The 22,086-nt window shown below is 31.9% G+C and overlaps 1 protein-coding gene across 2 annotated transcripts in view; it reads right to left on the bottom strand.

Annotated features, from left to right (window-relative positions):
• The window catches only part of LOC148623824 (uncharacterized), a 96,328-nt gene that overhangs the window by 52,079 nt on the left and 22,163 nt on the right, over positions 1 to 22,086 (bottom strand). For both annotated transcript variants that reach the window (XM_088565989.1, XM_088565990.1), the window contains exons 25-57: positions 21,317 to 21,457; positions 19,581 to 19,721; positions 19,313 to 19,453; positions 18,099 to 18,239; positions 17,723 to 17,863; positions 16,779 to 16,919; positions 16,506 to 16,646; positions 16,046 to 16,186; positions 15,592 to 15,732; positions 15,186 to 15,326; positions 14,837 to 14,977; positions 13,193 to 13,333; positions 12,641 to 12,781; positions 11,891 to 12,031; positions 11,261 to 11,401; positions 10,916 to 11,056; positions 10,648 to 10,788; positions 10,115 to 10,255; positions 9,474 to 9,614; positions 9,206 to 9,346; positions 8,907 to 9,047; positions 8,456 to 8,596; positions 7,962 to 8,102; positions 7,566 to 7,706; positions 6,618 to 6,758; positions 5,746 to 5,886; positions 4,176 to 4,316; positions 3,603 to 3,743; positions 3,142 to 3,282; positions 2,344 to 2,484; positions 1,794 to 1,934; positions 559 to 699; positions 40 to 180 (exon numbers count right to left, since the gene is read on the bottom strand). In XM_088565989.1, the coding sequence (XP_088422115.1) occupies positions 40 to 180; positions 559 to 699; positions 1,794 to 1,934; positions 2,344 to 2,484; positions 3,142 to 3,282; positions 3,603 to 3,743; positions 4,176 to 4,316; positions 5,746 to 5,886; positions 6,618 to 6,758; positions 7,566 to 7,706; positions 7,962 to 8,102; positions 8,456 to 8,596; positions 8,907 to 9,047; positions 9,206 to 9,346; positions 9,474 to 9,614; positions 10,115 to 10,255; positions 10,648 to 10,788; positions 10,916 to 11,056; positions 11,261 to 11,401; positions 11,891 to 12,031; positions 12,641 to 12,781; positions 13,193 to 13,333; positions 14,837 to 14,977; positions 15,186 to 15,326; positions 15,592 to 15,732; positions 16,046 to 16,186; positions 16,506 to 16,646; positions 16,779 to 16,919; positions 17,723 to 17,863; positions 18,099 to 18,239; positions 19,313 to 19,453; positions 19,581 to 19,721; positions 21,317 to 21,457 (4,653 nt within the window). The remainder of the gene's footprint in view (positions 1 to 39; positions 181 to 558; positions 700 to 1,793; positions 1,935 to 2,343; positions 2,485 to 3,141; positions 3,283 to 3,602; positions 3,744 to 4,175; positions 4,317 to 5,745; positions 5,887 to 6,617; positions 6,759 to 7,565; positions 7,707 to 7,961; positions 8,103 to 8,455; positions 8,597 to 8,906; positions 9,048 to 9,205; positions 9,347 to 9,473; positions 9,615 to 10,114; positions 10,256 to 10,647; positions 10,789 to 10,915; positions 11,057 to 11,260; positions 11,402 to 11,890; positions 12,032 to 12,640; positions 12,782 to 13,192; positions 13,334 to 14,836; positions 14,978 to 15,185; positions 15,327 to 15,591; positions 15,733 to 16,045; positions 16,187 to 16,505; positions 16,647 to 16,778; positions 16,920 to 17,722; positions 17,864 to 18,098; positions 18,240 to 19,312; positions 19,454 to 19,580; positions 19,722 to 21,316; positions 21,458 to 22,086) is intronic.

Below are 22,086 nucleotides of genomic sequence, written 5' to 3'. Positions count from 1 at the left end.
GCCAAACTAACTGTATGATCATATCTAAAGAAATGGTACCTTTCTTGAGTTGCATAAGATCTTCACATTCCTTTCCACCATTAAGAGCTGGTCTTAGGACATATCTAACTCTATAAATAGTTCCAGTGGCATCAGGAACAGACCAACGAGTCCAGTCGGACATCAAACATGGCAATTGAACTGTAAAAAGAAATAATTTTCCATAAACTAAATAAAAATCTTCATTACTTTAGCATTTTACTTCTCTATGTTACATTTTCTCATTTTTTGCCAAATTGATCTATCAAATCAATCACTGTATCAAGCAAGAATGGTTGTCAGCAAATAATCATAAATGTATTACATTGTGAACTAAAAAAAGAAATTATCCCCATGAAATCAAGTCCATTGTCACAACTTAAATAGAGTGAAACACACATCAATTTTTAAATGATTCATCAGGTGTTCTTTAACTTCATGGCAGATAATATTTCATACAAAAACAAATTAACTTACTATTTAGAGACATCAATTAAAGCATTATCAGACAATATATGTTTATAGATACAATGAATGTACCTTTCTTGAGTTGCATGAGATCTTCACATTCTTTCCCCTTGTTGAGTGCTGGTCTGATGACATATCTATATCTGTAAATAGTTCCAGTAGCATCTGGTTTACTCCACTGTGTCCATTCAGACATAATACATGGTAGTGGTACTGAAATGAATAAGTATTATCAGTGCAATTAAGTCAGAACCAATCATATGAAAATAAGTTAAATACTACACAAGGCATTAAAACAGTTTTCTAAAATATCAAGATATTTCAAATCATTTATAAATTGTGCCTATTTTTCATATTTATTTACCCAGTAATCCATAGGAGGGTAGGAAACTCCCTCAAATTCTAGCCAGTCCTGAATACAATTTTTTCAATATATTTACTATATGACTATATAAATTTTTGCTCAAATTAGCCAGCCCTGCCAAAAAACAGCTTGGGCTGGCAGGCAGGCTACTATTTCTAACTCTGATCCATAGTGAGTAAACTTTAAATATTTGCCTGTACTACATACTAAATCATTCATTCCTTTGTGTTACTTGGTTGTAGCATATTTGACCTTAAGATACTGTTTGTGTGTTTGTGGGCTTTGATCAAATAGTTTTTACATACATTTATCAATGAGTTAGCAACGTTTTCAAAATCTTTAATCAAATCATGTATTCCAGAGTTATCAGTCCTTTTATATCCAAATTTATACCCATTTACAGTATGTAGTATGTTGTACACATTCACACTTGGCACAAATTATAATTAATTAAAGTGTTATCTAACTGGCTAATTGCAACCAGATTTAAAGGTAACAATTAATTATGACTGGCTGTCCTAATTTTACATCTGGGTGCCCACCCTTGACATGTTGAACACCTTTGTGTTTCAATATATAAGCAATTGACACAGAACTAAAAAAACTCATTTACAAAATACGCTTTATTAAAAATACTAACAAACTTAAAGATATCATCTAAAGTTAAATAATATGATTTGACACAACAGTTTACATCAATGACCTAAGATGCACGTCTGCCCCTTGACTTACCTGGCAAATCTGACTTGTCGATGTTTTTATTGTCGATTTTAGTCAAAATTCGGTGATTCAACTTATATTCTACCTCGACTTATAGGTCGAAAAATATGGTACTGTACTTCCTGTATAATAAACAATCATCTTTCAGAAAAAAAAAACTAAAAGAAAAAACCTGCAATTGATTGACCCTTTTTGACTGAACATTCAAAATTTTAATAATTACCTTTGGCCAATTGCATAAGATCTGGACATTCTTTGCCACCATTGAGGGCAGGTCTGACTGTGTATCTAACTCTGAATCTGGTTCCTGTGGCATCTGGTTTACTCCATTCAGTCCAATCAGAAACAATACATGGCAGTGGAACTTAATTTCAAAAAGAAAACTTACATAAAGAATTTTTTGCACTTTTGTTTTTGTTTCATTATTTTACAGAAAAGATTTGCTTAAAGAAGTAAAAAATCAAAATCATTTCATGTTGACTTATCAAGCATCTATTATAAAGCCTACAAAATTCATAGGCCAACTTCATGAATAAACAAAAAATATACATAAGAAACTTGGATGTGAATCTAACTGTCTATAGGTTGTTTTTTTTTTGCCAATCAAAACTATAAACAAGGCTTCATGTAATCTTAAATCATGATTATTTTGCAGAACTGCAATGAAACGTTGTGTTGTAAAAAAAAATGAAAGACTTTATGCAGCAAGTTTAATGCATGGGATACATATTAAAGTTCCCTTCTTTTTGAGCTTAACTTTCCATCAAAATTACCTTTCTTAAGTTGCATAAGATCTTCACATTCTTTCCCGCCATTAAGAGCTGGTCTTAGGACATATCTGACTCTATAAATAGTTCCTGTGGCATCTGGTACTGACCAACGAGTCCAGTCAGACATCAGACATGGCAGTGGTACTGCAAGAAAAGTTGGTTTTTTTGTGATTCATATTTTATATTCAATGTTGTAAAGAATCTGAGTTTTGACTCATGCACTATCAAATAGCATAGAAATATCCCCTCCAAATGGTAACAGTTTAAAAAAAAATTTTGAAAAAAATTCTCTTCTTCCAAACATACTTCATTACTGTTATTGGTTCTCAGATCACTAATGAGACACAGAGATTTGATACAATTATTGACTTATCACCTTCTGCCTGATTCTTAGATAAACTAGTCCTTAAAGATTGCTAATTACCCACTTAAGTATTTGTACTTATTTTCTTCAGTACTTATTCCAATAATTGATAGTTCACAAACATTTTCAAGAGTATTTAAGTTGGCTTTATGTTGAATGTTACTTAGTATAGATATTAACAGGTACTTTTTGTGAATAACTACTGATCATGAAATATGTGAGAATATTTACAATTACAGTTATTTAAGATGTTTCTATGGTATAATATTAATAGTAAATTAAGATCAAGTGTCAGTATATGGACTAGTTGGGCACCTCAAAAATTAACATTGACCTTTCCTAATAACATAACATATACATGTAACTCATACTGCTATATAACCACCATCATCAAGCCATATCTGTTGGAAGAATTTAGACCAAATGAAATCAATTACCTTTTTTAAGTTGGAGGAGATCTTCACATTCTTTGCCCTTATTAAGAGCTGGTCTAAGGACATATCTGTATCTATAAATAGTTCCAGTAGCATCTGGTTTGGTCCATGGAGTCCATTCACTCATAATACATGGCAATGGTACTGAATATCAAATGAAAAGCACATAAAAACAAAACAAATGTGAATAAAAATGTTTCTTTTTAAATGGCATACTCACTATTCACTGGTACAAACAGTTTGATAATAACACAGATATTTTTTGAATAAAGAGGAGTAAGGAAGAAGAATGGACAAACAGCAAATCATTCCATGAATTGATGTACTAGGATAATTTATCATTTCTTGTATACAAGGAAAATTTTGTTTCTCAACCATTAGTTTCACATCATTATAACTACATGTACCAGTAAAAATTTCAAGTCTACCAATCCAACACAAAGAATGAACAAGTAATTCATTACCTCTGCCCATTTGAATAAGATCTGGGCATTCTTTTCCACCATTAAGAGCAGGTCTGGTCATGTATCTAACTCTATATCTGGTTCCTGTGGCATCTGGTTTACTCCATTCAGTCCAGTCAGAAACAATACATGGCAGTGGTACTGAAAGAGTTGATTTTTAACTATTGTCTGATAGTTTTTCACATCTTTTCATTTTATACTGAAATCAATTTATTCAATTCAAAACACGCAAGCAGTATACAAAATACTACTGAACTCGTATGTGAAGAAGACAGTTATTCACATATTATTAATGGCTATTCAAATGCTCTAACAGTGAGTGAACAATTCTTTAATTAGAGGAATCAGTTTCTTCTTTTATGAAACTGTATATGATTATGTAACAAAAAGCCTATGTAACTCTTAAATGATTCTACTGTTCATCAAATAAACCTTCTGGTTTTAGGGACTGAACTAGAGACATCAGAAAACCTCAGCATTTAGAAAACATTAAGATAAAGAAGTTCACTGTAACTTAAAGGCAAATTATATGTACCTGAATAACAAGATTGTTTTAAAAGGAGCACATATTACCTTTGGTAAGTTGGATGAGATCTGGACATTCTTGTCCACCATTAAGAGCAGGTCTTGTCATGTATCTAACTCTGTATCTAGTTCCAGAAGCATCAGGTGCTGACCATTCAGTCCAGTCAGACACAATACATGGAAGTGGTACTGTCAATTTAAAAATATACAAAAAAGGAACCATGAATAAATATCTTGCAGAAAATAAAATATTCCAACAAAAGAAATTTAAAATAATGAACTTAGTTCAAAAGTACAAAAATACAATTAATCACCACATATCATACCAAATTTTTTTTTTATTAAATCTGGTTTCCTTCATTCTCTCTAATATAATATGAGTTAAAATTTGTTTGGAATTTAAATAACAAATTTTACACTTTAATTCTTAGTTTTGCTAACTTATAACATCTCAACACTCGTCTTAGTAGATTACACTATAAACACTGCAAAGGGAGCTGAATTTTAAATGTAAAACCCCTTAGGTCTCACTAACCACTTTCGGGTCAAAAATGGCCGTTCCCCTATGTAGTACCAAATACATGCTGAACCTAGACCAATGCATTGTAAGTGCATTATTTGTGTGTATTCTGATCAAAAGTACTCAATATAAAGCTGAGAATGTGTACTCTAAAATCATATTTGCAATTTATTACAAATGTGTATGAATATTGTTTACAAGTGTTAGTTATTTGCCTCAATGCTGTCAATTAGCAGAAATGGTAAAATTGTGGATTTTCAGTATTATTTATTCAAGTAAACTTTGTGAAAATTTTCTACAATCATCATACCATTAGCATTATGATTTTAAAAGCCTTATATTCCAAGCTTAGCAATGGTATGCAACTTTAAGGTGTCATTTGTCCTGGGAATTCACAGTGAAACTTTGAAATTTACTTTTTTAACATGTAAAGTAATGAAAACATTTGATATGGTTAGTGAGAGTTAAAATTGAAATATTTCCCTTTGGAGTCCCTTAAAAAAATATATTCCTTCATGCACATCTACATCAATACCCAACCTTGTATAAAATTTTCACCAAATCCCTTTATCTAATTGTGCTTGTGAAGTAATACTGAAGTTGGCTTATCTCCTTTAGAAGTCCTCAGACAACATTCATATCTACATACATGTACGATGCCCAACTTTCCCATAAAATTTCTACAAATCCCTTCAGCAGATTATAAGGAATTGCAATTACAACATATGTTAACAGACAAATGGACACAGTGGCTGCTTAAAACAATAACAAAAATCCAATTTTGTTTAATGATGAGGATGCCTAAATGCAAGCTATACCACTGGGACAGATTGACAGACAGAAGGACTCTTATATACCCTCTTACCTTGCAAGCAGAGGCTTTAACAAGCACATGTTTTTTGTATGTTAAAATATAAAAAACGTACACTAAGTAATAAGTACAGATTTTTTTATAATTCATAATAAAAATTCTTCTTCTTTAATAAAGCATTATATTTTCAACACTTGTTACGTCATCTATACTGTAATGACAAAAATTAACCAGTTTATAAAGGAACAGGATGTATTTTAAATAGTCAATGCTTTCTTATAACATACCTTTGCCAAGTTGGATGAGATCTGGACATTCCTTTCCACCATTAAGAGCAGGTCTGGTCATATATCTAACTCTGTATCTGGTACCTGAAGCATCAGGTGCAGACCATCTTGTCCATTCAGTCACAATACATGGCAGTGGTACTACAAATGGTTGAAAAATGAGTAACAAGGTGTATATTTACAGAATATCTTGATATTTTTCGGCAGATCTGAGGATGGTTTTCGTTGTTAATCGCATTATAAGGGGAATTAAAGAAATAAAGCCTTGGTATGGCACAAACATACCCAAACATACACATATCCAGTTCTTCAACAAATTCATCAGCAGGAATAAGATTTTACAAATATTGGACAAATTTTTAAAAATATATAATAAAATCCTCCCACCAGCCCCCTTTTTTTTAGTTGCTGGTGGATGAGAATCTTGATGTGTCTTAATATAATATTCTGATCCTGAAAATATTGAATACTGGCAGCCAGATGCTCCCAGAGGACCAGTTCAGATATTCAACCTGATTTTGAATCAGAATTAGTAGTACATGTTAGTTTAATAAGTACCAGTTTCAGGAATTATCAAATGTTGGGGAGGACATTGTACTTGTTTAAAGATTATAGAACTATGGAATCAAACTTGATGCCCAAATTTTAACTTTAGTGTCAAATGTTTATTCTGATTTTTCCAGTGACACTTTTATGTAGATAAACAATTTTACCTGTGCAACAACACTAAACATCAATGATAAAAATGCATGATTTAAATAATTATAGGCTTACAGCAAAATACCTCAAACAGTTCTCTCTAATAAATTCTCATTTAAGAAAACATAAATCAGATTATCACTTTAATTGGTAAATTGAAAATTTTTACAAACCTTTGCCAAGTTGGATAAGATCTGGACATTCTTTGCCACCATTCAGAGCAGGTCTGGTCATGTATCTAACTCTGTATCTGGTTCCAGAAGCATCAGGTGGTGACCATGTGGTCCATTCAGACACAATACATGGCAATGGTACTAAAAGATTGAAAAGTTACATTGAAATAGCATATATTACATGAAGCAAATCTTTCAGACCTGATGATTCATATAAAACTGTTTGACGATAAACAAAAAATCAATTTCTTAGAATTTTATTTTCTTGACTGTAAAGATGCTTCTTCATTACTTTATTTGGTAAGTATTGAGACGTGTTTTCAAAGAACCAAGGATAGCAGAGCTTCTTCACAAATGGCAAGTTAAAAAAGTGTGGTATTACCTTCAACACAACTCTAATATTTTGATACCCTTATAGTAAAAATCAGCCCAACACTATAATAATGAATCATATGTTATCCAGATTTTCAATCAAATTTTCTTTACTTTTTAAAAACACAACATATAAAAAACAAAGCATTGAACTATCCCAACAGTAATTTTCTTTCAAACTTCACATCTTTAACTTTTTTTGTAACACATGGTACTTAAGGCTTAACTATGTAATAAGCACAAGTTATTAAAACAACTACCTAGTCTAAACTTTAATACTTTGAGATATTTTCTTGAAAGGATCGTTTATAAAATGTTGATGCAGATAACAAATTTCAGTTAAAAGATCATGATTTTGTCTTAAAGTTAAGAACTTAAAAGGACAATCAATGTAATGTTGACAGTAATCCCACCTGTATAACTATATTTATAACTCAGATAAAAAATGATATCCGCCCTTTTTTTATCATTTCTTACATTCGCATGACTTACATGTATGAGTATACATAATAAACCCCTCCTGATTTGTTATTGAACTTATAGCTCAAAGTATGTAAGCCAATAAATGACACAAACCTTTGCCAAGTTGGACGAGATCTGGACATTCTTTGCCACCATTCAGAGCAGGTCTGGTCATGTATCTAACTCTGTATCTGGTTCCAGAAGCATCAGGTGCAGACCATCTGGTCCATTCAGACACAATACATGGAAGTGGTACTAAAATATTGATAAGTTAGTCAGGTTTATAAATGAATATAGTAAAAAAGACCCTGATAATGAGTTGGGTATTATAAGATTTGCACTCTATTTATTAAGACTTTCAGGTGAAAAAAAATGGCAAATACAATGAAATCCTATTTCATAAGAAATCACCCCAAAAAATCTATTTTTTCAAAAAAACAGGTGAGAGCAAAAGTTGATTTAAATATTACTTAAATGGAAAAGATGTTCTTTATAATACAATATATATACCTTTGGTAAGTTGAATGAGATCTGGACACTCCTTGCCACCATTAAGGGCAGGTCTGGTCATGTATCTAACTCTGTATCTGGTTCCAGAAGCATCAGGTGCTGACCACTGAGTCCAGTCAGACACAATACATGGAAGTGGTACTGTAAATGAAATAAATTAAGGATATTCATTTACAAATAACTAACTTAATGATTGTGTGTTTTAAATAGATTCTTCAATGTACACATAGAACTTTGTGGCTTTTAAACCATTAATGAGTATAAGATGTCAATCCTGTAACTACTGGAAAGCTACAGGGTGTAAGTCATATGCTTACTAAAACTTAATGTGCCTTAGGTCTGAAACTATAGGAACAATATAGCATGCATATAGGAAACTTCTGTTAAATTATCTAGTGCCTTCGATAAGTAATTGGGTAAAAAAATTATAATGGATTTTTTTAAATATGATAAAAGCTAGGTCAGCTATTGGTTAACATCAGAAATATAACCACCTTTGCCAAGTTGGATGAGATCTGGGCATTCTTTGCCACCATTAAGAGCAGGTCTGGTCATGTATCTAACTCTGTATCTGGTTCCAGAAGCATCTGGTGCTGACCATTCAGTCCAGTCAGACACAATACATGGCAATGGTACTGAAAGACAATTTTTTTTCTTCAGTTAAATTAAAAATACACAAATCAATATATTCAATATACCAACAAGTAATGTTGAGTATAAAAAAAATCTCTACAAACTTGTCGTGCCTAATACACAGTAATTTCTCTAAATAATAATAGCTCTGAGTATTGCACTACACTGTCCATGAGGCACACCTGTCATTAATTATCCTATTAGACTAATGTTGAGCCTAATGTGTAATTACTTAAGATCAAACTGCTACATAATGCTGGTAGGAGACTATCAAAGAAAATTTAACTACCTATCCATAAGTTAAATGTATACCTTTGGTAAGTTGAATGAGATCTGGACATTCTTTGCCACCATTCAGTGCAGGTCTGACCATATATCTAACTCTGTATCTGGTTCCAGAAGCATCAGGTGCTGACCACTGGGTCCAATCAGACACAATACATGGTAGTGGTACTGAAATTTACAAAAGTAACAATGACACTTTCTGCATTTTTTAAATTTGTTTGTGACAATTTTTATGTTGATGTTTTGACACACAGGTCCTGTACACTCCTGAAATAAGATATTATTCATGAAATACCATTAGGGATGAGCTACATTTTTATTTTTACCTTTCTTAAGTTGCATGAGATCTTCACATTCTTTGCCTTTGTTTAGGGCAGGTCTAATGACATATCTATATCTATAAATAGTTCCAGTAGCATCTGGTTTACTCCACTGTGTCCATTCAGACATAATACATGGCAGTGGTACTGAAAAAGGGAAAAATAAACCATAAAAATATAAGATTAATATGTAATGGAACTCAGATGCCAGTATTCTACAATGATATGATATTATTAAATTTTCAATGAAAAAAACATTTTTTTTCATCTTTACCTTTGGTCAATTGCATGAGATCTGGACATTCTTTGCCACCATTGAGAGCAGGTCTGACTGTATATCTAACTCTGAATCTGGTTCCTGTGGCATCTGGTTTACTCCATTCAGTCCAGTCAGAAACAATGCATGGCAGTGGTACTGAAGTAAAAGTTACAAAATAACAGTTGTTTTATCTTTACAAAAATCATTTCAAAATACAATTGGTTTCACAGCTATAAAAGACCTTTGGGATGATCATATATAGTTATCTTAAAGGCCTTAAAACAGCTGATCAAATTCTAGTTATTAATGAAAGTAATGAAAGTCTTGTGACCTTATAGCCTGTGCAAATAAATACAATTTACTCTGATAGTTAAATTATTGTACTTATGTACTTATACTTCACTAAAAACAACAGAAATTCATTTAACTTTTTTATGACACGAGTTAAAAAAAATAACACCCAACAAAATTCAAATAAAAGAATAACATAGCCTATGGATGAATGTCAAAGAGACACTTATAGCGACTACAATTAGGATGGTCAATAAAAAAAATTCAAATAAACCTTCATAATTCTACGTCCATGAAGATGACTCAAGTATAGAGGACCAATCATTTATCAAGAATGGAAATTAAGACAAGAACCATTCTCATACCTTTCTTGAGTTGCATAAGATCTTCACATTCCTTTCCACCATTAAGAGCTGGTCTTATGACATATCTAACTCTATAAATAGTTCCAGTAGCATCAGGAGCAGACCATGCAGTCCAGTCAGACATCAAACATGGCAATGGTACTTAAAATATACATACCAGTACATTATTAAAAAAAAAAGAGAGACATTTCTCATACTGTAATTTCAGTGTTCTAACTTTTTTTTTATTCATGATGTATATGTTCAAATGTTGATCCAGCTCAAAACAATGTTTTTGGGGGTGACTTTTCAAATATATGCACGCTTTTACCTTCATAAGTAATCCCCGTTTTGTACTTCCAATAATTGAGATCATGTGTAGAGAATATTCCGATATTTTGTCATATTTAAAATCGGTAATATTTGGACCAGATTCTGAGCATAGTTTGTATGCATTGAAACATGTATAGTAAAATTTCAGGCAGGTTACAACTTTCATTTTTGCATCATACAATTCATACATATTTCAAACTGTTCACAACATAAATGTTTACCTTTACGCATTTGTAGTAAGTCTGGGCATTCTTTAGCTCCATTAAGGGCAGGTCTCAAAACCATTCTGAACCTGTATCTGGTTCCAGTAGCATCAGGTTTAGACCAACCAGTCCATTCAGACACAATACATGGCAGTGGTACTGAAGTTATAGAACAAACCTTTGTTCAAGTAAACACTTAAGCTAATAAGGTTTAATGCACCATTTATAGAAGAGTATCAACATAAAAAAAGTATGCAATCTTCAAGATTTTTAGAAATAACCTCACCTTTCTTAAGTTGCATAAGATCTTCACATTCCTTTCCACCATTAAGAGCTGGTCTTAGGACATATCTAACTCTGTAAATAGTTCCAGTGGCATCTGGTTTACTCCATGCTGTCCAATCAGACATCAAACATGGCAATGGTACTGTAAAAAAAAATGTTTGACACTAAAACTATGGCATAAGACTGTCCTATATTCAAATACTTCAAAGTCCTTTGTAAAATCCACCAAAAATTTTCAAATTGAGACCCTGATTCAGTCTAGATACAAAAATGATGCAGTTAATGAATCTAGCAAATAGAGTAATAAAATTTAAAATGGCTGAGTATATTTGTCATATAGGTGTACCTTTCTTCAGCTGCATGAGATCTTCACATTCTTTGCCTCCATTAAGAGCTGGTCTTACAACATATCTGACTCTATAGATAGTTCCTGTAGCATCAGGTTTACTCCATGGGGTCCATGGACTCATTAAACATGGCAGTGGTACTGAAATTAATAAATGCTGCCATAAGAATTTTATACAATGAAACAAATTTTCTTCTGCTGTTCTAATGCTTTTTGTTAACTCATGTGCAACTTCTTAAAATTCCAACTTTTTATTTAATAGTCAAATCATAAAAAAAATACACAGTAAAGAACAAAATATGGTGGGACAAATCTTTTTCTTTACAAAACAATTTTAACTGTAGGTGCCAAAAGTAATATTGTAAATCAACACTTAAGGAATATCTAACCTGTTACACTGAGCATCTTTTCCAGGCAAAATTGTACAGCTTTAAAATAATAAAATGAATCATTTTGGACCAATAAAGTGTGGGATGATACAGCTATCAAGATCACCCAGGTGGTGAAATACATACATCAAACTTTACCATGCCAGAACAGAATAGCAGAGTAGACATAAGACAAGAGAACAGTCTTAATACTCTTCAAAAATATAATGTCAAAATTATGTTTTATGTACTAACAGCATACCTTTGGTCAATTGCATGAGATCTGGACATTCTTTGCCACCATTGAGGGCAGGTCTGACTGTATATCTAACTCTGAATCTGGTTCCTGTGGCATCTGGTTTACTCCATTCAGTCCAGTCAGAAACAATACATGGCAGTGGAACTGAAATGTAGATTTTTTTTTTTAATTCCTTATTACCACATTGTTGAAACATTAAAATTTAAAAAGTATAGTATAGTTTTAACAAAAATCAAATATAAGATGGCCAAAAATATACAATTTTTTTAGTAAATGTGAATACATTTGGATAAAAATAAAAAGAAATGCAAGTGTACAATTGCCATAGCTGATAATTCCCTTGAAGTTTCACTTTGATTAAACACATAGTCTAGAAAAGGTATGCAGAGACACAATGGTACCAACTATCTGAACCAACATCATTATATCATCCCCTCTAATGGATCTTCCATCAAAACAAATAATGTACAGGGGAAGGCACTCACTTTATATATGGGTGGTTGTCAAAAGTCTTGGCAAAATGAATGAAGTAAATAGACTAAGCTATTTTTTTTTTCAATGGGCCAATCCCCTGGCAAAAAAAGTGCCTTCTGCCTTCTATTTCAATTGAACAGCCCTTCTGAAAGCATAATGTACTAAACATCAAGTGTAAAGTTCATTTCCTATTGTGAAAATAATTTCTGTCGAAATATCTACAAATATCAAAGGTCAACAATTATTTCTGATTCAGATCTGACATGAGGATACTTTTACCTTTCTTAAGTTGCATGAGATCTTCACATTCCTTTCCACCATTAAGAGCTGGTCTGATGACATATCTGACTCTATAAATAGTTCCTGTGGCATCTGGTACAGTCCAATGAGTCCAGTCAGACATCAAACATGGCAATGGTACTGTATGACAAAAGCAACTACATAACAGGTTTTTTTCAAAAATAATTTATAGAATTAAAAGATTTTTCTGTACTAGCAGTTTCTTCATTACTTGCGATAAAAATTACATTAATATTTCAAAGTTTTGATTCCATCAAATTAACTTATTTTTACCCGAAAATAAAGTATCTTTTTTATATCAATGTGTTCTATATTTTTTTGGATCATATATTCAGAAATACTTACATGACAATTTAAGGAATGAAACTATCAACAATTATCTAAATATTGGTAATAATTTCATGAAATTTGTCAAGAAATATAACATTCACTAACAATACATTTCAGTTGTTTTTGTATAATTGAAAATAGACCAATAAAGTTACTCAAATGACAATCTTAAACATCTCACAAATATCAACCAAATGATACCTTTCTTAAGTTGCATGAGATCTTCACATTCTTTGCCACCATTGAGGGCTGGTCTGATGACATATCTGTATCTATAGGTTGTTCCTGTGGCATCAGGAACACTCCATTTTGTCCACTCACCCATAATACATGGTAATGGTACTGAAATAACATATAGCTAACATTTTCAAGATATCTAATTCTATGGTATATTTTATATTGAACAATTCTAATAACAATCAATGCCTTCATGTGTTTAAACTACATGCATCATAAAATGGAAACAAGCAGACAATGACATCAGGGGCTGCTCTGGCTTCCAAAATTCTGTCGCCAGAAAAATCGCCAGCTGCCATTTTTTGTTGCCAGTTTTCAGAAATTAGAGCCAAAGGGTGCCAAAAAAAATAAACTTTTTAGAAAAAAAGACAGTATTAAGTCCACTGATGAATTATCTTTGTCAATTCATCAAAATAATCTCTCCATTCATGACACACATGTACCCAAGATTCACTCTTGATGCATGTATAAAGCAGGTTTTCAGCTCTAGTCTGTCACTTTCATATGCATAAAATAATAACGTACTACTCCAGAAACAGGTATTTTACTTCTATCAAAGACTTTATATTACTATTCTCATAGTCCCTGATTTTAATTTAAAATATGTTCACCTTTTAACAAACTTGATTCTTTTTTTCAAGTGATAAAATTTCTATCAAACTACATTTTGTACCATGGACCATTGATTGTGTCCCTGTTTAATTATCTTGATATCTGAATAGCATTTCCTTTATTAGATTTTGGGAATCCCTATTCTATTCGTTTACCGATTTTCCCGTCAAAAAAGTCACATGGCAAAAGTGTAAACAAATGTCATCCCTTTTCTTTTGTCAATTCTTTCATTTCGAAGTATTTAGACACTTCCTGATGGAATAATCATTGTTAATTGGATTTAATTTATTCTGTTATTAGGTAAGTCTGTTTCTGAATGTATTATATGGTTAAACAGGGCTATGAAACTTGTGTGTAGCCACGTGCAAATGGCCTTAATTGTGTTTACCTTTGACCAGATGATCAGAGTTTTGATTGGCTCAATAATATATTTACATTTGATTGACACCTCCGATGAGGATATTGTCAGTCACAGTCACCTGGTCTAATTACCTTTAATTGCCCTCAGTCGTAAATTGGTCATAGTCAATTAACTCTGACAAGGTGTCAACACAATTGTTTAACTAGAGAGAATATCCGTTGCTGATAAACTTCCTGTCAATTTTAATATATAAAACCTAGGCGCCAAGAAAATCGCCCACTGGCCATTTTTGTCGCCAGATAAAATAAAGAATCGCAAATTGCGACATTGGCAAAGCCCAGCACGACCCCTGAACATGATGATAAACAAACACAGGAAGCTGACACACATCTGACCATCAAATAATTATCAGATATAATACTATGACCTAATAGTACAATAGTAAAAGTATCCTCAAATAAAACAATTCATCATAAATGGACACTACTTACACCAAATATTAAAAAACAATCCATTTATTTTCCAGAAACAACTCTTATGTTCTTATCAAATAGTTTGAAAATAATTTTTGCCAAAAACTTTTCATAAATAGAAGACAATTATTATCTGTGAACTAGCTCAGACATGACTCTTACATTTTTTAAGTTGCATAAGATCTTCACATTCTTTGCCTCCATTAAGGGCTGGTCTTACAACATATCTGACTCTAAAGGTAGTTCCTGTGGCATCAGGTTTACTCCATGGAGTCCATTCACTCATAATACATGGCAGTGGTACTGAAAGAAGAAAGTGTTTTCAGACATATGTAAATAACAGTATGAGTGATTTTATATTGCAAATAGTCTGAAAACAGGAGATTTGTATATCTGTTAATATAAAAGTATCCCCTTTTAAATCAAATAATAAAACTGAAAATGCTCTTGCAAAATAACCATTGTTAACCACACATCAATGCATTTGTTTGTATATAACATCAACACTTACATTTCTTAAGTTGCATGAGATCTTCACATTCTTTGCCTTTGTTTAGAGCAGGTCTAATGACATATCTATATCTATAAATAGTTCCAGTAGCATCTGGTTTACTCCACTGTGTCCATTCAGACATAATACATGGCAGTGGTACTACAATACAAATTCATTTTTAAAAAGAAACAACTAGCAATATACAAAGTGTTCATCCAACACATAAACTAGTAAGTTCATAACTCAAAATTTGGTAAATAAGAAAATTAATTACTCAAAATGGATGGACTACAAAGTTCATTATCTAAAATGACAATAGTCTTCTACCAAATTAGGGTCAATGAAACTTTCATTCCTTGAAGAAAAGATTGTAAATTGCCTAAAAAATTGAATAAATATGTAATTCAAAAGTGTTTTATTATACCTTTAATCAGTTGCATGAGATCTGGACATTCTTTGCCACCATTGAGGGCAGGTCTAACAGTGTACCTAACTCTAAATCTGGTTCCAGTAGCATCAGGTTTAGACCAATGGGTCCAATCACTAACAATGCATGGCAGTGGTACTGTGAAAAGAAAATTAATATAAATGCATGAAAAAAATATAACTTTCTATTAAATCAAAGCTTTTCAATTCAGAAATCCAAATGATAAAAATTTTGTCTCTGCTGAATGCAAGTATGATTTTGGCATTAAGTTCTAAAAAAAATCATTGATAATAATTTGTGTTGTGTATGATATCATTAAGAGGCATGAAGATTTTTAAAGAAAATATACTTCATTTAAAGCTCAATATTGATATCAACCCAAACAGATGACAATGGCAAGTCTGCTTCTTATTACAAACTGACATTTGGTATAGTTAAACAAATATTGTACCCTTCTTAAGTTGCATGAGATCTGGACATTCCGAACCACCATTCAGATTGGGTCTGGTCATGTATCTATATCTATATACAGTTCCTGTGGCATCTGGGCCAACCCAGTCACTCCATGGACCAACAATACATGGCAGGGGTACTATAAGAACATGTAATGAAGTTATAATTTTTCCTATAGGTCTACCCAGAACATTATTCATTACCCTAGGTATGGACATATTTTTGGCAACTTTTTAGACAACAATTCCCTCATAAATAATTAATAACTGTATCATTACACCATTTTGCATCATCCTTTTCCTTCCAAATATGAAGAAATAGCAATAATATTAGTATATGGAGCATTGAAAGTGCAAAAGGAAAACTTTAAATTAAGAAAATTCCACATTTAAAGATTGAATTTTTGCATGTTTAGAAAAAAAAATTCAGAATATATATTTAGATTAACTCATGCAAACCTTTGCCCAGTTGCATTAGATCTGGACATTCTTCTCCACCATTAAGGTTGGGTCTGATCATGTATCTAACTCTATATCTAGTTCCTGTAGAGGTTGGTTTACTCCATTCAGACCAGTCAGAAACAATACATGGCAGTGGTACTGAAATAAACAAAATATAATAACAAAATAAAAACATAAAATAACATGATAAGAGTACAAAGGGATATTTTCAACTAAATGAACAAAAAGATAGAACAAGATCACCCTACATATATTTTCATCTAACTGTACCTTTCTTAAGTTGCATAAGATCTTCACATTCTTTGCCACCATTAAGTGCTGGTCTTACAACATATCTGACTCTATAGATAGTTCCTGTGGCATCAGGTTTACTCCACTGGGTCCATGGGCTCATTAAGCATGGCAGTGGTACTGTTTAACAATTAAGTTATAAAGTCAAGTTAAAGTTTTTCTAAAAGACATTATATATATGGATATTAAGTATTTTTTATGAAGATTAATTTTTTGAAAATAAGATGGGATAAAAAGATTCTATTCAGTAATATGCAGGTGTTGTAGTTCTTTTTAGAAATAAATGACGGAAATTTCATTTTATTATTGTTTTACCATGGGCTGGCCATTTATGTTGTGATGTTTAACCCTGCACATTAGCATTGGTAAAACAATGATAAAATGGAGTTATCATAATTTATTTTGATTCTAATAAAACTATACTAGTTTCTTCATATTTTTGAACAGATAAAGCCTATGTGTTGCACAAAATGGAAACTGTTTTAGAGTAAAATTCAGTTGAGATGTCTGTAAAATTGGGTAAAATTTATCTATGACATTGTGAAAAAAGACTGTCATACATCTACAACACTGGTCATATTTTAATCACTTTTTTACCACTGCTGTGGTCTAAAGAGTTTTGAACAACATAATATAAGAATGGCTTTAAGACAATAAAAATCAATGATCTAAAATGTCATACCACATTAAATGATCTAAAATGATATTTTATATTTATGTAAGCTTAAGCAAAATTTCAAATACTGTAATAAGTTTTGCTGAGAAAACTGTAATGTAAAAGATGTGGATGGGCAGATAAACAGACACCATGATCACTGCAAACCTCAAGCCGACTTGAGTAAGGGGAAACAACAAATTACTTCTCTCTTCCACATATATTTGCTGCTGTGGCAAGTATAACAAGGTTTTACATAACAAGATACCTTTGTTAAGTTGCATGAGATCTGGACATTCTTTGCCACCGTTGAGGGCAGGTCTGACTGTATATCTAACTCTGAATCTGGTTCCTGTGGCATCAGGTGCAGACCATGTGGTCCAGTCAGACACAATACATGGCAGTGGTACTGTTGAGAAAATTAAGGACTTTTGATTTTATTTTTCAAACCAGGAAAACAAATTAGTACCATTGAAATTGTGTCAGCTGGGGAAAAATAATAATATTAACCACACAATTTATCATTTTTGAACAACATTTAAAGACATGTAAAAATTGTCACAAAACTAACAAAAATACATCAGTTCATATCTAACTTGATGAGTTTTTTTTATAAACAAAAGAGTGAAGTTAATGAGACTTACTTTTCTTGAGTTGCATGAGATCTTCACATTCTTTGCCTCCATTAAGAGCTGGTCTTACAACATATCTGACTCTATAGATTGTTCCTGTGGCATCAGGTTTACTCCATGGGGTCCATGGACCCATTAAACATGGCAGTGGTACTGAAATGTGAAAATGCAAAGATAACAGTGAATTGACTTGTATAAATCACAAACATTTATAAAAAAAATTATATAAAAATATGATAGATTGAATAATTGATAATACAAAATACAAAATACATTTTTGTGAAAGAAAAAATTTTCATTGTTTTGTGGAACTTGAAAAAATCAAGGTGTGCCATATTGAGACAATCTTCAATGAATCTTTAGAGTCAAAAATTCAGTTAAGGGAAATTTTGCTTAAGGTCACTACCAATGACACTTTGTATAGTAGAGCCAAGCCCCATGGACAGGACACTCTGTCAATCAACAGATACTGTAATGTAAGTTCCTCAGTAGGGGATGAAGCAAGGCTCCATCTAGTAGCGGATGGTTTCAGAAATAGGGGGTTGCATAAATGGTGGAGAGAAATTCAGTAAGTATGTTATTACTTGGGACATGAGAAATTGGGGAGGAGGGTGGTCAAATGCAAAATTCTGTGATGGAGAAAAACTTGTAAACAGCAAACTCAAAACTGATAACATGAGAAGGGATGCCAACTCTCAACCTAACCAGAGAACCAAATAAGGGGATCGTCAATGGCAACTTGAATGACCACAACTACAGGTATCTACCCTATAGGTCAAAGGTTATCCATAAACAATGCTTACACTCAGTTGTATAAGTTTCTACAGGTAATTTTTGTTTCATGCTTCTGATTACGATGTTATTATTATAATGTCAATTCAAAGTTTCAAAAATCTATTTGTCTTATATTTTCATAATACAGTTTGTATTATTTTAAATTTCATGCTATAGCACCTGGGGTTTTCCAATCAGTCGAATATATAATAGATTAGTTACAGGATCAAACTAAAAACCTTCTCTTTCACAAACAGTACATGATATAACTATCAAGATTTTTAATATCATATTTCCTCACTTCCCCTGAAAACCATGAAAATTAGTACCCATAAAAACAGAAACCACAATTCAATTAGATATATTTAAATGCAGCCTGGTTAATATTCATTTTCTTGGAATTAAAGGCAATACAAAGATTATTTCAAAAACAAGTAAAACATAATCATTACCTTTGTTAAGCTGCATGAGATCTGGACATTCTTTGCCACCATTGAGGGCAGGTCTGACTGTGTATCTAACTCTAAATATGGTTCCTGTGGCATCTGGTTTACTCCATTCAGTCCAGTCAGAAACAATACATGGCAGTGGTACTGAAGTAAAAGTATTATGACATTTAATAAAATATCTTTTTGTTTAAATTAGATAAAAAATTCAAAAAGTCTTACATGTAGGCAGAATAAACCACTTTACAATTAAAAATTTAAAAATTTAGTATACCTTTTTGGAGTTGCATTAAGTCATCACATTCTTTGCCACCATTAAGGGCAGGTCTGATCATGTATCTAACTCTATATCTGGTTCCTGTGGCATCAGGTGCTGACCATGTGGTCCAGTCAGACATCAAACATGGCAGTGGTACTGAAATAACATCCAACCAAATTTAAGCCTTAAATTACTGCATGTGTATTATTATATGTCTTTTCTGTCTATTTTATTAAACAATTTGATTAGATTTCCTTTCCTTGACTATAGAACAGTATCAGAACTTTTTACACCAACATGTTTAGTTAAAGGGTATGTGATAAGAATGCAGATATGCGAAAAAATTAAATATACCAAATCTCTGTACTTAATTCTAAATATATATGAAAAAACTTATCATGAATATTTGATGTAACTATATGGGTGGAAAGACAAAAGATAGAAATGTAAATGATTCATTTCCTTGTATTCTGTAGGTCAACATGTTGTTCAATATGACTTGGATTTTATTTGAAATTTCTCTAATTTGTTGGACAATTACCAATTTACCGGACTATTAGTTGATGTGGAGTATAAGTCAAATTGCCTAATTTTGACCAAAATTGACAAAAAAACTTAGAAAAGTTGAATTTGACAGATAAGTCCAGGGTCAGATGTGTGCATTTATATCGTAGGTATCAGACGAGATCTGATTTAAGCAGTTTATTTTTTTTCACAGCCTATTTTTCCATTGATGTTTCCTTGTATAGTATTTCTGAATTAAAATAATATTTGTATTTTTGTTAAAGTGTACTTTGTCCTTGAGTTCAATTATTTTTTATTGAAATGCATGTCAATCACCCTGAAGCCTTAGATCATCAGGTGTACAAAATCATAAACATGTCAAGCATGGGCACCAAGATGTGAATTTAGCAGGAAATGCATTTAATGAATAGGTCATAATTACGAGTGGTAATTAATAAACAATTACCTGGTATTTTGAAATACAATAAAACAAGTTGTTACCTTTAAATTTGGTTACAATTAGCCGTTTAGATAACACTTTAACTGATTATAATTATAATTTGACGTGTGTGGGAATGTGTTACGACATACCGTAAATGAATATAAATTTGCATATTAAAGAAGGATAACTCCTGAATACTCGATAATGTCCAGTAAAAAAAGAGTTTTGTTAACGTATCTTCTAGCCTTTGTTTATATATTTTAATGGTTTTAAAGTTTTTATTAACACCATCGCATCATTCATAAAGGATCCCGGCACTAATCAATAATCTTTGAAATTCGATCGCCCATTTGACTGTTTGAGTTATGGGTTTTATTGATTGTGTACCCAAAATTTTGAATTTCAAAAATGAAATAAACAAATCTAAGGATGTGCATTGTAGATAAACATTTTTTCTTGAAAAATCCTTATATGAGTCGAAGTGGACGATAAGTTGAGGCTGACACTTTGCTGAAAAAAAGTATCGACTTATAGTCCGGAAAATACGGTACATGTTTATAAGTGTATAATTCACATCTTACAAAACTCATTATTCATTATTTTTTTTTTTGTATCTTCCTTTGTATATCATATCTACACATGATGACTAACCTTCCAGTAACATTTCATCAAACTCCATTAAACAGTTTTGAATAAGTTATTATTAGAGGAAATATGAACAAACACATGGACAAGCAGATATAGTGACATTTCAGGGATATTGAAAGTCTTTTCACCATTCAAAGGCACTAACATTAGTGCTTACCTTTCTTAAGTAGCATAAGATCTTCACATTCCTTTCCACCATTAAGAGCTGGTCTGATGACATATCTGACTCTATAAATAGTTCCTGTGGCATCAGGTTTACTCCATGCTGTCCATGCACTCATAATACATGGCAGTGGTACTACAACAACGATCAATTCATTGTGAAATATATAATTTTATGCAAAACAATCTGTTTTACATACAGTCAAACTTCGTAGCTTAAACACCAATGGACCATTGAAATGTGTTCAAGCTGTCGGGATTTCGAGAAATTGAAGTTCATAGATTTCCTGATTTTTTTCATTATCGGTCCAAGTTTTAATTTATCGATAGAAATTGCTTACTACCTACAAAGTTTTGTTAGTTCTTGGATATTTTTCATTTACTTACAGAATGTTATGTTGATTTATGGACATTAAAAATTCTGTGTTTTCTTTTAAAAAACTTTCAGTGTTTGAGTTCCTTGGTCAATAATTTGTTTCATCTTTATTTTCTTTGGTGATTTCATCATGCCGACTTATTTTCTGGAACTTCAATCAGTACTATGTTAGATCAAAATAAGTGATATTACCTGTAATTAACTAAAATGACACTTGATAGGGTTTCAGTTTTTCACACCTTTTATTACCAGAGTGACAGAATGGCTGACAAGTTCGAGTTAATAAGGGTTATTCTCTAAGATTTACAACTGAACAGACTGACTAGTCAGTTCAAGTGTTCAAGAAATTGAAATTCAAGAAATCCAATGTCATTTATATTGATTATATA

The sequence above is a fragment of the Perna viridis genome, chromosome 2 (genome assembly GCF_037379345.1).
Source record: "Perna viridis isolate PV_CMFRI_1.1 ecotype Kerala chromosome 2, ASM3737934v1, whole genome shotgun sequence".
Classification (NCBI taxonomy): Eukaryota; Metazoa; Mollusca; class Bivalvia; order Mytilida; family Mytilidae; genus Perna; species Perna viridis.
The sequence above is the reverse complement of the archived record's forward strand: the minus strand, read 5'-3'. Positions and strand labels throughout refer to the sequence as shown.